At 35.6% G+C, this 17,840-nt stretch overlaps 1 protein-coding gene across 53 annotated transcripts in view; it reads left to right on the top strand.

The window, feature by feature from the left end:
• mapk10 (mitogen-activated protein kinase 10) overlaps positions 1–16,205 on the top strand; it is a 141,472-nt gene extending 125,267 nt beyond the window's left edge. For 21 of the 53 annotated variants that reach the window (XM_068215922.2, XM_017352814.4, XM_005161473.6 and 18 more), the window contains one exon: positions 11,602–16,205. In XM_068215922.2, the coding sequence (XP_068072023.1) occupies positions 11,602–11,744 (143 nt within the window). In that variant the 3' untranslated portion in view covers positions 11,745–16,205. Of the gene's footprint in view, positions 1–9,125; positions 9,217–11,596 lie in introns of all 53 variants that reach the window. The other 32 variants (XM_073934917.1, XM_073934899.1, XM_073934913.1 and 29 more) reach the window with 6 other exon arrangements.
• The last annotated feature ends 1,635 nt before the right edge of the window (positions 16,206–17,840 follow it).

A 17,840-nucleotide genomic window follows, 5' to 3' on the forward strand; every position in this document is an offset into this window, starting at 1 on the left:
TGCTTACAGCATTTTTTAATGAATAGCTCACCTAAAAATGAAAATGTTTTTTTAGTAGAACATTAATAATGATTGAAACATAATTGGAAGTCAAAAAAACCAAAAACATACAGACGAAACAAATTTATATCCTTGGCGTTTGGCAGTACAATTTTTGGGTGAGCTATCCCTTTAAAAAAAGCACTTTATGACATTGTATTTAATACAGAACATTTTCTAATTGACCCTTTGCTAAGCCCCACCTTCAAAAAATAGGTATGTTTTAAAATATTTTCTCAGAGGTACACTTACATGACAAAATTTATTTTGTATTAGGGTTAGGCTATGTTGACCAATTTGGCATCGTATGACGTCTAATGTGAAACATTGCGATGGATGTCATTGTCATCATGTGAAAAGCCAGGGGTGGGGAGGGGTTGTTTGACAGAGTGCGCGCGACGTGTCTGAAGAGCGAGGAGGGATCCGGGGGTGAGAAGGGTGCGCGACTTATTTGAGGACAGGGAGGGAGACGCGCAATGTATAGGAGATTATCACTCGCTTGTGGGCATTATGAGTTCTGCAAATGCATAAAGACTCCCTGAAATTCCAGGAGACTTGGGATGTCTGAATATCACGTTTAACAACTATAGTTTAGACACAATCCAGTGGTACATCCTTGATAAACTGTCCAATGTGCACTGCTCTCTGAAGCTCAGAGGAGAGCATGACAGTGTGAGGCTGTGTCTGGTCACGTAATGTGCGTTTTCAGCGGACGGAGGGCTGTTCAGAAATGCTAGGTAAAACACGGTGTGGATGTGGATAATTTTCGTTCTAAAATCCCATTTTAGCACTAAGACGTATTAGTGTAAATGGGGCCTAAGTGTGTATTTTTCGCAAGCGGGTTTGCGACGGAGGCGGGGCAGAGGACCGATAGACGATGCTATTGACCATCGCCGATGGCAGAGGATCAGCGATGCCGGCTCAGCATCTATTGTCTATCTGCCATCGGCGATGGACAATGGCATCGTCTATCGGTCCAACCCTATTCTGTATAATCCCTGTTCGTACAAATTTGTAAAAAGGACAAATAAATCTGTATTCTGCATGACAGCCCAGTAAGTGCCAATATCACTTTATAAAGAACGATTACGCATCTGCACAAACACAGTAGTCCATTATTGTTGTTTTAGATGTCAAATACTTTTGCATGACTAAACATTTAATATGCATGTTTAATCTCACAATCTTAACAAAATTATATTTTTATCATTTAGACCAGGGATGTCAAACTCAATTCCTGGAGGACCGCAGCCCTGCACAGTTTAGTTCCAACTCTAATTAAACACACCTGATCAAACTAATTGAGTCCATCAGGCTTGATCGAAACCTACAGGTAAGTGTGTTGGAGCAGGGTTGGAACTAAACTGTGCAGGGCTGCGGCGCTCCAGGAATTGAGTTTGACTGCCCTGATTTAGATAATGGTGTCACTTTCCAAATCTTGCACTTCTAAACATTTGTATAGTTAGCATTTTCAGAGCCCTAAAATGCTGCTGTCATTTAAATGAACAGGCAAAACGGAAAAAGTAATGTATCACAGAATAACGTAAACTCACCCTTAATTTGTATTATTTAACATATGAAATAGTTCTTGAAAATCAATACATTTAGGGTGCTTTCACACCTACACTTTATTTTCGGAACGTATCTTGTTTGCCCAGTTAGCGCGGTTCGTTTGGCATATGTGAACAGGGCAATCGCAATCTGTTCCGCGCCAAAGTAATCGCTCCGAGATCGCTTGAATGAGGTGGTCTCGGCTCGATTGAAACGAACCCTGGAGCGGTTCGATTGTAGTGAGAAAGCGATCCGATCCGAGCGCGGTTGTATCACTGTGTTTTATGAATATGTAATAGGCATACGGCTATATAAAGAGAGAATTATGAATGGGGTGGGAAGTTTCGCGAGTCTCCACATGCCTGCAAACGAGTGATGATCTCCCAGTAATCTCGCGTCTCCCTCCAGGTCCTCAAATAGGCATCGTCGCGCACCCTTCTCACTCCTCCCCACCGCATCTCTACTCAGACACGTCGCGCGCGCGCACCCTGTCAATCACCAACAAACCACCACCTCTCCTGACAGCTGAGCGGGACGCTGCAAAATAAACCCTGACACTCTGACCAATGTGAGGAGAGTTTACTCACACGTGACTTGTTTTAGCTCTTTTGGTCCGATTACAAACTTTGCAGTGTAAAAGCGAACCGCTCCAAGAGCAAAGAGCAACAATGTAACAATTGTAATCTCTGTTTCGGAACAACTGAATCGATTCACAGGTGTGAAAGCACCCTTACTTGAGAAATGATTATCGATGCTATGTTATGCTCGAAACAAGAAAAGACATCAGTAAATTATAAGTCTTGTTTGAAATCAAAACCTCACATAAACAAAGGGGTGGAGCCTAGCAAAAGAACTATATTTTCTCATAAATGATGTAAAGAAAAATGTTACAGGAATGTAAATGTATACAAATGATGGATTCATTTAATGTTTGAGTTTAAATCTTTGCTAAAATGATGTGATCTGATGTGCATTTTAATGTTTATCAATGTATATGTATCTGATTTCATATTGTTTATCTGCCACTGTATATGTATACATGTTTCATAATTAAGGCTGGAGTCCATGAAGTCTGATTTTATAAACTCGCAATAATAATAATAATAATAATAATAATAATATTACATTTTAGGAAACTCTGAAATGTGTCAAGCAATTGGCCGGCATGAAAAATATGTTAATTTCCTCATTTAAAAAAAAGGCTTTTCTTTGAAGTTTGTGGGATGTTCATTTAGCCCGCAGTGTGTTGGTTTGACCTGTAGGGGCAGTGTGTGTGTGTGTTTATATGCGTTCCTACAGTATTGATGCGGTGTTGCATGTCTGCAGTCCTGCAGCATTGAGAAGGTGACAGACAGTCACACCAGTTCCAATTCTTCATGTTTTACCAGCGTCGCTTTTACTTATTAACATTCAAATATGTAAATGGTGATCTTGGTTTCTAGCTGCTTGGTGTTTTGGGACATTGCTGGGATCTTTGAATTCGTTTTGCATGTGTTGTCCGTCTGTTTCTGGCCTCATTTCCTCTCTCTCTCTCTCTCTCTCTCTCTCTCTCACACGCACTCTCTCTCTCTGTCCATCTCCCTCGTTGTAATTAAGTGCTTGTGCTGAAGAAAGCAGTCGCAATGCAGCTCTGTATTTCACAGTAGTGTGGGTTAGTGTGCTCGGATATTCAGGTCAGTTCAGTATAACGATATAGTGTTTACAAATGCTCATTTATCATTTCAAAGCAGCTTTATAAAGAATACTGTTAGATATTTCCACAAGGTCTATGAAGTGCACAAAAAAAAAAAAAAAAAAAACTTACTTGGTATTTCTCTTTTTTTATTGCTAATATCTAAACCTAAAGATATATTTAGATGAGAATTGAAGAAATTTATTAAAATCCACATAAAAAATAACTCATAATCATCGCTCATACATTTTAACGAATTTATTATGATATAATTAAATAAAATTCAAATTATTATACTGTTTTAAGTAGGTGTGTAACAGATCACAGATAATCTGTGATTTGTACGAATCACAACCCACAGTTCTGAACACACTTGACCCACAGATTGACACATTTTTTCTTATTTGTAGATTAATTCTAAATTTGTGACGATCGCAGAGAAATCGCCTCTCGCGTCATTCAAATCACATGTATGAAAGCATTTAGGCTTTCCTGTACATAATAATGATGACAGAAAAAGTTGTGGTGGCTTTTTCGGGATGTGGTGGGTTTCTTATGTCATTAAAGGTGTTTTCTAACACTACTTGTTTAGCCTGCATTAATGCATTCATTGTAAAGCTGCACGGTTAATCATTAAAAGATCAGGATCTCAACACCCACGCCACAAATTATAAATGATGGTGACATGTATATGTTTATTAATCCTAATGCTGTGTTCACACCAGATGCGGTACGTGCAGATTCGCGTACAAATAGGCCCATGAACATTTTGAAGTTAATATTTGCACGTCAAATCCGCTTCATTGAGCAATAGACGCTGATTCACGTCATGGGAAGGGCTTCTGTCTGCCCAGTGACTGTAGCTTCATTGCTAAATGGCTAACATGGATAGATAAAATCCCTGATATTTATGGCAAAGATTTAAATCACCATCATATGCAATAAACTTCACGCTTAAAAATAAAAGCAATTATATTATTTGATCAATAGGTGGCAACAACCAGCCATCAAAAATATGCCACTGAATAATTCTTTAAAAATGATACGTCTAGCAATGAAACAAAGTTTTATGAGTGAATAACTGAATCATTTATTGAAAATGAGACTAAAAATAAATATGTAATATGTATTTAAAAATAAACATAAATGTAAATAAATATAATAATATTTGTTCAAATTATAATGTTAGATTTATACATTTACTTTCATCAGCAACAGTACTAGTAACAGTGATTTTTTTTTTTACAATTTTTTTTTCAGCTGATTATTTCTTTATTTTATTTTTAATAAAATTACAGGTTGTAAGTTCTATTTGTTAAAACCAAGAGTCTTGCAGTGCTGTTAAGGAAATAAATGGAAAGCAAATTACATTTGTCTGCTCCCCTTTTTGGCTAATTCAAAAAAAAGGTCTGATCCATGACAAAAAAATATAACAATGTGATCCGAAGTGTGTGATTTGTGATTCATTACACCACTAGTTTTATGTACAAATTAAACTGTTTTTATCCCTTTTTTTCCAGAAAAAAAAATTCCCAAGTAGAGAATTTGATTTTCCAATGAATGCATCTTATGAATGTATTCATAAAATAAAATATACATAGTAAAAAGGGTTTAACTATTTATAAAACTACATAAATACTATGTAAAAAGTTTTTTTGCTGCAATAGAGTAATAAAATAACAATTTTAAAAAAAATGATATATACAAGTAGTAATAGTAGTGGTAGTAGTAGTAAAATAGCAAAAACATTAAAACATTAGTACTCTGACAGCTCTATATCTGGTTATTTTCCACAAACATTGATCTTGTTCCTATTAACCAGCTGGAAATCTATTGACGGATGAGAAATCCTGAAGACTGCTGTTTATAGATGTCCTGCGTGAGGCGTCCTGTGCTAAACAGTGATTCAGTGTGTTTAGTTAAACCCGCAGAACCATACCAGGGTTAAAAATCAATGCCGGCTATAAATCCTCCTTCGCCCCCTGTTTTATTACGAATCTGGGAGATGCAGCGCTTTAGGAAGCTCCGTCCTGCAGTGTAAGCTGGAGATTGATGGAGGTCTGGGGACGCAGAGGTACAGCGAGGGGGACAAATGGAGGATTCAGACACTCACAGCAGAAACTGACTATTTTTATACATGAACAGACACTTTATACAGTTGAAGTCAGAATTATTAGCCCTGCTAAAGTATTACCCCCCCCCTCCCTGGATATTTTTTCCCCAATTTCTGTATAGCGAAGAGAAGATTTTTCTAAACAATAGTTTTAATAACTCATTTCTAATGACCGATTTCTTTTATCTTTGCCATGATGACAGTGAATAATATTTGACTAGATCTTAAAATGTTCTTTAAAGACTTAACTAGGTTAATTAGGTAAGTTAGGGTAATTCAGCAAGTCAATGTGTAATGATGGTTTGTTCTGTAGACCAGTGGTTCCAAAAGTGTGGGTCGAGACACTCTGGGGGGTCAAACTGCAGTTAGAAGGGGTTCCATGGTGACTTCAAAAAATCAAATAAATTTGATTAAACTCTTAGTAGAACCATACTTTTCTCATATCATACAAAAAAAAAAAAAAATAGTAAAAAAAAAAAAGTCTTTAGATTTTTTTTTTCCCAATGGATTGCGACCCCTGAGTGATTTCGTTTTTTAAATTAACAAGACAGCAAATAGCATTAGCTGCAACAATTTTTTTAAGTACTATGATCATAGATATATACATTAGATGTCGCCTGGCCTATTGTTGTCTATTGGACGGAATGCGTCAATAGCGCCACTATCTTGCTACAGGGTAGCGCTCCTTTGAAATGAATGTGGGACCAAGATACAGTGGAGGACTGTGGCCATCCAAAGCCAGAGATATACACATATACACATATATCTATGATCGGGAGTTTTCCTGGATGTTAGTATGTAATTTTTTTTCTAATTACGAAAATGATAATTTTACATCACTTTTCTACATTGATGAATCAGTGACCGCACAGGGATTCCTGACAAAAAGCTTGTGTTTGTGTCTACAGAAATTTACTATTCACCCTCCCTGTTAAATTTAATCTAATCCGTGTCCTGAAACACACCTCCTCTCCTGCTTTCACTTCACATATTGACGGAGGGAGCGATTCGTTTGTGAATGAATCCCCCGAACGACTCTTTCACTAACGTTAGCTGACAATAATACAAGTTTCTGGCAGTGCAGAATCCCGTTTTCATATTTCTTTTGCATTGTTTGCTGATTTTATTCAACAAAACTAGCATAAGCAGTGTTTGGTGCGAGTTGGAGCTGCTTTGCCATATGGTGAATGCAGTAAGTGACTGTTATCATCAATAACGTTACCTGATTAGCACAAAAGTTCAGAACATACAAAAACAGAAAAAAACTTAATATTACCTATGAAATGTTCTGCCTTTGTGCTTTGTTTTCTTTGTTTGCTCGTTACTACACCCGTAGACAGCGCTCAAGTCCCGCATCTTCACATAATAACACTGTCTTGACTAGTGCGGTTGAATGACATTTGTCCTGGGAGCACTGTACCAATGTGGCGGCGCTATTGACGTATGCTCAGGGTCCCTATGCGATATCTAGTGGTGGTCTCTAAAATTAAACAAATACTGTACTTGTGTTCAAACATTGTGCCGTTCCTTATTAATTCTTATCATTATGCAAATTAAACAAATTGATAAATTACTATAAAAAATACATGGTATTGTCAATATGCTTGTGTTTATATAGGCCTATTGGTGTGTATATTTAATATTAGTATATTTATTACCGCCTCTGAGGATAGTGGGGGTTGTGAGTCCATGACATTGTTATTTTGAGGCGGTCATGGGCTCAAAAGTTTGGGAACCCCTGCTGTAGACAAACATAAAAAAATAAATACAGCTTAAGGGGGCTAATAATATTAACCCCACAATGGTCAAAACTAATTAAAAACTGCTTTTATTCTAGTAGTAAAAAATAAAAAAAATCAAATAAAACTTTCTTCAGAAGAAAAAAAAATTAAATACTGTGAAAAATCCCTTTCTCGGTTAAACATCATTTGGGAAATATTTGAAAAAGCCAGGAGGACTAATCATTTTGACTTTTAACTGTAATGTTGTCTAATATGATGGGAGATAGTGTGAATTGTGGGTAATGAAAAAAAAAAAAACAGGTTAATCAGACGAATGGAGCCGTAGAGCAGAGCTTGGTAAAAACATTCTGCTCTTTTCATCTCTAAAATCTTATACCATTATACTTCATTTTTTTACAATTAATTCAAATGTTCTTGATGATTTTAGATTATTTTTAATTTAATTATAATTACTTATATTTTTTTCTTTTTTGTAGTTTTTAAATTTCTATTTGTTTTAATTTTTAATCGTGGACTTTGTTTTAATACATTTATTTTCTGGATTAATTTCCATATTAATATTGGGTATGAATTTAATATCAATAAATACTGACGTTTTTATTAATCATTTAAATTAGTTTAGGCTGCAAGGTGATGCAGTGGGTAGCACGATCTCCTCACAGCAAGGTCACTGGTTGGTGTCCCGGCTGGGTCAGTTGGCATTTCTATGTAGAGTTTGTATGTTCTCCCCGTGTTCACATGGGTTTCCTCCAAGTGCTCCAGTTTCCCCCACAAGTCTAAAGACATGCGCTATAGGTGAATTGGGTAGGCTAAATTGTTCGTAGTGTATGTGTGTGAATGAGAGTGTATGAGTGTTTCCCATACTCATACTGAAGCGGGTCAAAAAAAAACTCTAATCAATACTTATATTATTGAACAACATCTTGTCTTCATTCATTAATTTTCTTTTTCGGCTTAGTCCCTTAATTAATCACGGTTCGCCACAGCGGAATGAACTGCCAACTTATCCAGCAGTTTTACCTTCCAGCTGCGACCCATCACTGGGAATCATCCATACACTCTCATTCACACATATACACTACAGACAATTTAACCTACCCAATTCACCTATACCGCATGTCTTTGGACTGTGGGGGAAACCGGAGCACCCGGAGGAAACCCACATAAACACAAGGAAGACACATACAAACTCCACATAGAAATGCCAACTGACCCAGCCGGGGCTCAAACCAGCAACCCTCTTGCTGTGAGGTGATTGTGCTACCCACTGCGCCATGTGATGCCTATTTTTAATTAAATATTGTTTAATTATTTCTGTTTTTAATATAATTTATAATTAATAATAATAATAAAAAACATGAATGTGCTGTGTGAAGAGTTCCGAGTAGTTTTCTCAGCTGTTTTGTGTAAATGTTCCTGTTGCTCTCTCACATCCCTCAGTGTGATGTATAACCAGTTCTCATATTTTGTTGGTCTGGCACAATATTAGAGCGAGAGCGAGAGCGAGAGCGAGGGAGAGAGTCTATAAAACTGACAGCAAAAGAAGCCATTGCTGTGCCAGTGTCACCAGCTTCTTCATTTCTCCTCGTTTTAAAGGCTAGCTTCTGCTTTCATCGTTTATCATGCTGTCATGTTTTCCGCTCACGCGAGAAAACTCACACGCGGATGTGGCCAATGTACTGTACTATGAACTTATTATAAATCATATTCACGGCACTCGCTGGGTATTAAAAAACGGCCTGCTTTTAAAACGAAACATGCAGGCCGTCAGTCAAGGAAATTAGCTTCTAATGTTATCTGAGGAAGCCGTTTAAGAGGTTATTTGCGTGTGTTGTTTATCAAATACAATCTCCTTGCCTGTTGTTGGACTGGCTAGAGCTCCCGATGAAGCACATTTGCAGAAGAATTGGAGGATTTCTGGTTGGTGTATGGATTTATAGAGCAGTCAGTGCAACTCTCAAGTCATACCGGATGATGAAAAATTTGGACAATTTGTCCTTTTTTTCAGAAGGACTTCACGTGAAACGAGAGCTACACCTAGTGGCGTGAAGCATATTTGCCTTTTTCTGAGCCAGTTCGGTCCACTGGAATAGCAGCAGGTTCAGTATCCTTTTTGTGGCATACGGGTTGAATGATGGTTTAGACAGGGATGTTTGCTAATGTTAGACAACATGAGATGTTCAGAGATGAAGATTTGCAATAATGCAGCTTATTTTGTGCAATTAGATATCAAAATTATCTCTGAAACTTTCTTAAGACTTCAGACTGGCAGAAAATAGCAAAGAATTGAGATTGTAAGAGATCAATAGAATTGTAATTGATAACAATATGATTATGTAACAATTATGCATCAAACTATGTATATATTTTAAATGTTGAATAGTAAATATTTGAACAGTAGTATTACTATCTTCTATTTATTATAAATATTACATTAATGACTTTATTATTTACAATATGAATGTGTTCGTGTGTGTGTGTATATATATATATATATATATACGTGTGTGTGTGTGTGTGCGTGTGTGTGTGTGTGAGTATTTTTTTTTAATTATTATTTTATATTTTTCCCCCAGCAAATAAATTTGAGCTACTAATTTTTGAATCATTATTGTAAGTTATTAGATACACTCCAGGCTTCAGTACTGACTACACTAATGCATATGCACACATATAATATTGTAAAGCATCCTAAAGAAAATTAGCCCCCCTGAATTATTAGACCGCTTGTTTATTTTTCCCCCAATTTCTATTTAATGGAGAGCAGATTTCTTCAACACATTAATAAACATAATAGTTTTTATAACTAATTTCTAATAATGGATTTATTTTATCTTTGCCATGATGATAGTAAATAATATTTTACTAGATATTTTTTAAGACACTTCTATACAGCTTAAAGTGACATTTAAAGGCTTAACTAGGTTAATTAAGGTAATTAGGCAATTATTGTATAACGACGGTTTGTTCTGTAGACTAATCGAGAAAAAAAAAAAAAGCCTAACAGGGCTAATAATTTTGTCCCTAATCGTGTTTAAAAAAATTTAAATTGCTTTTATTCTAGCCGAAATAAAACAAATAAGACTTTCTCCAGAAAAAAAAAATATTATCAGACATACTGTGAAAATTCCCTTGCTCTGTTAAACATCATTTGGAAAATATTTTTAAAAAAGAAGAAAAAAAAATTTGAAGGGGGCTAATAATTCTGTCTTCAACTGTATACATCAACAAATTGTCGATACTGGTATAAAACACAAATAGCTATATTAAAAAACTCAAAATGGTATAGAAAAACAAAGTATATATATCATCTGGATATTATTGTATTGTAAGGATATTTGTAGGTGTCCTTTTATATTTTATTTTTTTCATTACATTATAATATGGGTTATAATGCATATTGATACGCAAGATGGAAGCATTTTTCCTCATGAAATGAATAGTTAGGGTTAGTATTTTTAGAGTTACCAACTTTATATTAAATGATTTAAATGCTATGTACTAACATTTAAATGAATCATCTGTATTAATTAATAAAAATGCACTTATGAAAAAAATACCAGCATGTAGATACAGCTTCAGCTAATTCCTGTGGTCCTATCATTTCATTGCAGATCCTATCTGCGTTAATCATATCCTGCAACTTCATGAGCAGTGCTTCAGAATACAAAATACTAAAGTAGCTGAAACACCTAATATAGAAGTGGGGCCAAATAAATCAGGATAAAGTGTTCATTATGATTTATAATTTGTAAAACATCACCTCAGACCAAATCCATGGACTCCACCCTTAAAGAACCAACTTCCATCCTTGTGGGATATTTGTACACATTTTGTTACTGTGCTTTTTTATATTTAAAGGGGTCATATGATGTTGTTAAAAAAGAGCATTAGTTAAAAGTATTTAATGCAAATCAATGCGTTTACAGGGTTTAAATTTTTACATACTGTACGCTATTGTTGTTTGTCTCTGCCCTAACTTTTTAATTTTACAACCAAACACACAGCATCTCCACAAAATGGTGGCGGGAGCAACAATATTACAGTGAGAATAAAAGTTACACCTTTCATCAGGGATTTGTGGAGATTTGTGTTTGAATTACATGTTTTGGATTAATCTTAAAGTGATAATTGGATGTCAATGGTTAATGGGTTCCAACATTTTGTTTAACAGAAAAAAACTAACTACAATTATTACCTGATGAGTAAATAATGATTAAAGTTGTAAATTTTGGGGGGAACTATCCCTTTAATTCTTTTAAGAGTATCTCTTTGGGTTTAACACCTTAGTTTTTGAGACTTTGAAGTGTTACAAGCTGCTCTTGCTCATAACAGATCTGCAGAGACAAAGGAAAACGTGAAATCTCTTATGACCCCTTTGAAGGTTTCTGCTTGTAATATATCTTCGCCCTGTAAAGGGCACTGTGGCCTCGCAACTCTTTTTCGTTGTAACCGTTTTCCCCCTGTTACTTCCCTTAGCGCAGGTGCAGCCGTGAACAGCAGCGAGAGCCTCCCCCCGTCCTCCTCCGTTAACGACATCTCCTCCATGTCCACCGACCAGACCCTGGCCTCCGACACCGACAGCAGCCTGGAGACCTCGGCCGGCCCGCTGGGGTGCTGCAGGTGACTAACCGCCTGCCTGCGCAACCCCATGTTCTTCAGAAGGTGAACGGCTGAAAACAAGTCCACACAAAACCTCCAGATGAAAACAATATATGCGTCAAAAAAATAATAATGTTTGCATTTTCATTCAAAGAAATGTCTGAATATGTATATTTATGACTCTCCACTAGTTGCTTTGCATCCCCTCATATCTCTGCTGAAAAAAAAGAACAAAAATAAATTATAATGGTTTTCTAGTGGGTATAATGGAAATTATATTGGTTTTAATGGAAATTGTGGGTCCTTTTTTGTTTGCTTTCTATTGGTGACATGCTAAAAACCAATAAATCCTAATGGGATGTGTTCCAAAACACTAAAAACATTTAAAAATGTGGTTTTAATGGTTACAATTTGATGGCTTGTAATTGCTTTAATGGTGTCTATAGGCTACTGGAAACCATTGAAATTTTCTGTGAAGTTTTCCATTTCTTTTCTTCAGCAGGGACGGCATCCAAAACAGATCAACTTTAAGATGAAAAAAGGAATAATCTGTAAAATGTACATTGACTGGCTGATATCTAATACCTTGCAGTTTTCTGTGCTTCACTCGATGTGGCAGGGTGGGCTTTAATTTTAACGAGCACTGTACAATATTCAATCACCCCCTTGTCTTTTGCCATGATGTGCTGGTTTTGGGTGGCTGGTGTGTTCCTCGTAGGGTAGAATAACATGTACAATGGCGCCCCCTATCTTTTGTATATATGTAATTGTGTACAGCTGTGAGTGGGACTGACGGCCAGTAGAGGGAGTATTTGCACACCTTGCCACATCACACACCCGTTCCCCTTTTGCCTGTAGTCTTGCATGGTCAGAGAAAAAAAAAAGTAATTAAGCTAATTATAACATATATGTTATTCGTATATATACGAATATAAAGAACCGTGTTTATATAACATTTAAAGGTGACAGGAAGTAAGGCTGCTTTACAGGAAGCCATTGGGGTGTACAAGCACTGTCGCTGTCATTCTCTGACTTCTGCCTTCGTGTTTGTGAAACTCACCCTCTTTTCTGCAGCCTTGCATGCTGTGATTCACACTTGAAAGGTGTGTGACGAACGCAAGTCGAGAGCATGCGCCTCATTTTCACTTTTTTTGTTCCTCGTTTGCATCCACGCAAACTAAATCTCATCTCAAAACTCATGTTTTTGTGTTGGGAATCGACATGCTTACTACCTAAATTTCCACAGCAGGAGTTTATTTATTAATCCTCTTTATTGTCGGATTTGGGAAGTGCCTTTGAAATAATGCAGTTTCCTCTTAGAAAGCATGAATACAGTGAATGTGACGGGTATGGCAAGCTGTTTTTACATTTAAACTATTAACTGTACTGGAAAAAAATTTCCCCGTTGTACACCAGTCCCTTTTTAGATACTAGTATCCATTAATTAGTTGTTATTCTTCAGCTAATAGAGCTTATTATTTTATTAAAAAGATACTTCTTCAATAGATGTTTGTTTTAAAGTCCTGGTGAAATCGAAATTTACAATGTTGCTTTTGCTAGCGCACGTTGTTATTCTTTAGGTGAAAAAAAATGTTTTGTAAACTTCAATCAAAGTCTGACCATTTGCTTCAGCATTTGAAGTGGCGCTCCTTGGCCTCGATTTTAATGATCTAGGCGCAAAGTCTAAAGCGCATGGTTCAAAAGCATTAAGGACTTTTCCGAATCCACTTTTGCCATTTTAAAGACAGAAAACTGAATGTTTTATAGTGAGAAAACAGTTAAACAGACCATTTGCATTGTGACGATAAAGAATGAGCCTCCTCCATTCGGCCTCTTTACTTCTTCTTTACTCCTTTTCTTACCTTTTAAGCACTGCACTGAAGACATTCATTAGCATACATATTTAATTTAATTTGTTAAGCGCAAAGATTTGTTTCAAAACTATTTCTAAATTCAGTTCTTATTTCCAGCAAATGAATAAATGAACAATAACATCGAAGTAGGGTCAAAGAAAAATGAGTTATATCCAACCAGTTTCAGCTGGTCTATTGCGCAGTCTATTTTAATTCCTCAAAATAGCAACGCACCAACAATGCGCCTCAACACACCTCCTTTCTAAACTGACACACTCATGAGTCCACAAAGTGGCACAAATGGATTTGCTATTTAACAACGTGGTGCAAAATGTGAAAATTACAGTTTCGTTGGTCTGAGAATAGCAACACATCACACCAAACACGTCTTGCGCCTTATTGCACCCTTGTCTGATAATGTTAGTTTGATGACTTCCACCACAATATTCTTAACCACGCCCCTCTTACTGTTAGTTTACTATTAGGGAATGATGTGCAAAACAAATCCCCAACCCCACTCAATATTCCGTTTAAAGTCAGAAGTACATGAACATACTGAAATAAAAGTCTCAGCAACTTCCGGTTCATGTGGACTCACTGGTTGTTATTTAATTGATGCTAATAGAGTGAAGGAACTATGACATCACTTTGTAGGCCAATTGGCTGTTAGCATTACACTGGTTTTCTTAATAAAACCCCCTATAGAACTTTCCCACAGGCTTTTTGAAGCATAGTTCATTATACTTGCACGTGTTGTCCATCAAGATAACCTTTACAACATAATATAAAATTGATGACTTTTGAAATTAAAAATCTAAGCGCAAGCACTAAAAAGCTAACCTTAGGCTTTAAACGAACTACACAAAGGTAACTAGCCTTCTACGTTACCACTAAAATATTTCCGATAGCTTGTCAAGTTCATTTTTGGATGAATATTAATCCACACTATATTTTATATATGAAATTGCCGAGTTTAGCAGCTTAGCAACTTATTAGAAACAGTGTAAAGGAAACTAAAAGCTTTAAAAGTAATGAGGAGGTGTAACTTGTGTTTAATGTAGTAGAATAAAACATGAAAGTATCTTGAGTTTGAGTTTACCACTGACCTTATTTCATTTAACCAAAAAGTCAGTTTAATTCCATCTCTTCAAAGTAAATTTGTAAGTGCTAATTTGCCCAAACGTGTCCAAGTTTTTGCATACAAATAGTTCCTTCACTCTATAGGCACATATTACTTTTTATTAGACACTTTTACAAATTATATGTATGCTAGTTCTTATTTATTACATAGTAGTATTATTCACTACATTGCAGTAATTTATTAAACACTAGTAATTATTTCTTAGGTTCTCTTGCCTATAGGATTCCTAGCAGCCTACATATATTTTTACATACTAAGCTGGGCTATATACAGTATGCACAGCTAGGTCATTTCAGCCAACAATAAAAATCCAGCGAAAGGTTAATAGGAGTATTTCAACTTCATAAGCTTCCTTTTACGTCATCAATGTTGTAAAATAATTAAATACAATCAGTTAAATAGACTTAAGCATTCATTTAGCTTAAAATAAGAATAAAGTCCATGTAAATGCTAGCGCCGTCAGTAGCAGCAGGCTAGTGCAGAAACTCTATTGAAAATACTGGGGTACAATAAACTTTCATATTTCAAAGACAAGGCAGGGAAAATGGAGTTTAATGCAGTGCTTCTTGTACACTGAAACCCACGTTATATCATAAATTTATCAGACAGTGAAGATCATTTATTTTTAAAGAAATCAGATTTTGTAATGGGAAGACCACAATCATATGGGCTGGCTGACTGAAAATTAAAAGTCTGTGTGCATATACCCCATTCTCTAGCATAAACACTAGTACCTAAAGAATAAGCACTAGTATTGAATGAATAAACACTAGTAATTAATGGAAAAGATTCTGCTAGTATAAAAACTACTGGCATGAAAACCAATTCTAGGATGGTTTGTACTGTAGGTTAAATGTTAAAGCAGCTTGCCAGAGGTGATCCAGGTGGTGTCGGATGTGTCAGGTCTGTTTATCAAGTCCCATAATTTCCTCTTCATATAGATTTCCTATAGTGTAGAGATCCAAGTGTCTGATTTAATGTCACTTTATGTGTAAAGAGGCACCTGGGGTAATATTTCTACACTCATCTGATCTGAGTCTTACAGTGGCTTCAAATAGTATTTGGATATTTATGTCACAATTAAAAAGGTCAAGACATTAAATAAAATTAAAAAAAACGACAAAACAACCACAAAGTGTCCATATACATTTATTTTAAGCTATTTATTTAGCATCTTTAAACTGTTTCTCAATTTGTTATATTGATTCACATACGTTTTTTAAATGTGTCTAAAGTGTCCAAACACATATTGTGGTCACTGTTTGTTGCAATGTAACCCCCCTTTACATTTTGAAAAAGTCAAATAATGTAGTTTCAACTTTCAAACACACATGGCTGATGTTTTAGTACTAGGTAAAGTTTAGCCTCATTGGAAAAAACCATTATGAAGTACACAGTAATTTGAACATATAATATTTAAGTTGTACCGTTTTTGTTTTGTACCTGTATTTGATCCGTGTACTAAGCATTTTAATAAAGGGAATGAAATGCACATTCATTTTTGGGGTTTGTTTATGTAACTAAGCTCTCGTTTTCTAACTCATCATCACTCTCTTTTTTTTTTTTTTTTTCGATGAAATTAGTTTTGTTTTTCAGTGGCACATTGGTATGGCATTGCATGTTAATAATCAGATCCAGCGAGAACATGCTGAAATATGCACAGGTTTTGCTTTTTGTGTCAAGTTGAAATCAGTCGCACACAGTTATCATATTTATTGAGTTTAATTACATATTCTAACCGTTCATCTGACAGAGCTGAATATGAAATCATTCAGGTGCTGCTTTATTATGCTTAAACATAAAACCTCAGAATTTTGATAATCAAAAGCCATTTAAATGCCCTATATATGTGCATGAACCATGGGATTCCCAAAATTTTCACTGTAACAATCAACACAATAATGCACATCATCTTCAGAAAACAGAGAGGGCTTGTGGGAGGTCTCCAGGCTCTGTAATTCAATATGGCTGCTGAGGTTTTTTTTTTTTCAACAGGGTGGACTCGTACAGTAAAGTAAAGGTAGCTTTTGTATTTCAATTGTTAGAAATCAATTCTAATTGCAAACCGTTATGTTGTGTATCCAAGTCGATCGCATTTCATTTTAGGATAGATGGACAACAAGGTCTTCTTGCATTTTATATTCAGGTTATTTTTCAACAAAATGGCCCTCGAATCTGTCGGGTCTCGCACAGGGTTAATTTTTGGCAAATCCATTATCGCAATCGTCCATTTTGAAACTTTGCACCAGTTATGAAACATTATCTTGATCTATTAACTCAAACAGTACTTTTTTCCCCCATGAAAGCGGTTAAAATGAGTCAGATTTCAGCCCAGGGGTGTGCATTTCTTCCACGGTGCTTTAAATAAAATTATAAGTGGGGATTGATAAGTCAGAATGGCTTCTGATAGCTGTAAACACTGAATGTTTGTGTTCGTCACATTAGCCACTTTCACACATTAAAGCCAGTAAATTGCCATAAAATTACTAGACTTAAGCAAAATTGTTCTGTAATAAAAAAAAAATTAAGATACAATTAACATATTGGCGCTGATAGCCTAGTAGTTAGTATGTTGACACACAGCATGTGTCAATATGTAGACCCTAGTTCGAGATAGAATGCTCTTCATGAATAAACATGATGTTTGTATAGAGTAAAAATGAGATCATATTTCTTGAATCATCAGAAATGCAAAAATAGTCTAAAATACAGCAATTTAACTGGCTTTTGTGCTTTCTTAGAAAGCATGAGAGCTTACTTTAAACAGTTTAAACAGTAAAACACGTTTGGCAACAGTAATTCAATATGGAAGGCAATTTGGGACAAAATGTGTAAAATTTGACAATGTAAACATACAGTTTAATCACATTCAAGCATCAAAACTTTAAGTTTTCTTTGGAATGCAAAGACGCAAATAAAATTGAACTGTGTTGAGGTACAATTTTTATGAAACGATATAACCTCTGATGGTTGCATATGTAAGTATAGAATATCCTTTATGAATAAACCTGGCATCTGATGTTTGCATGCATTAAAAAATGGCTTTTGTTGCTCGTTCAATCTGCTTTTTACAAATTTAAGTGGATTGAACTTAAAACAATTAAGTTAACAATATATTTGTGTTGAA

Source organism: Danio rerio, chromosome 21, assembly GCF_049306965.1.
Source record: "Danio rerio strain Tuebingen ecotype United States chromosome 21, GRCz12tu, whole genome shotgun sequence".
In the NCBI taxonomy this organism is placed as follows: Eukaryota; Metazoa; Chordata; class Actinopteri; order Cypriniformes; family Danionidae; genus Danio; species Danio rerio.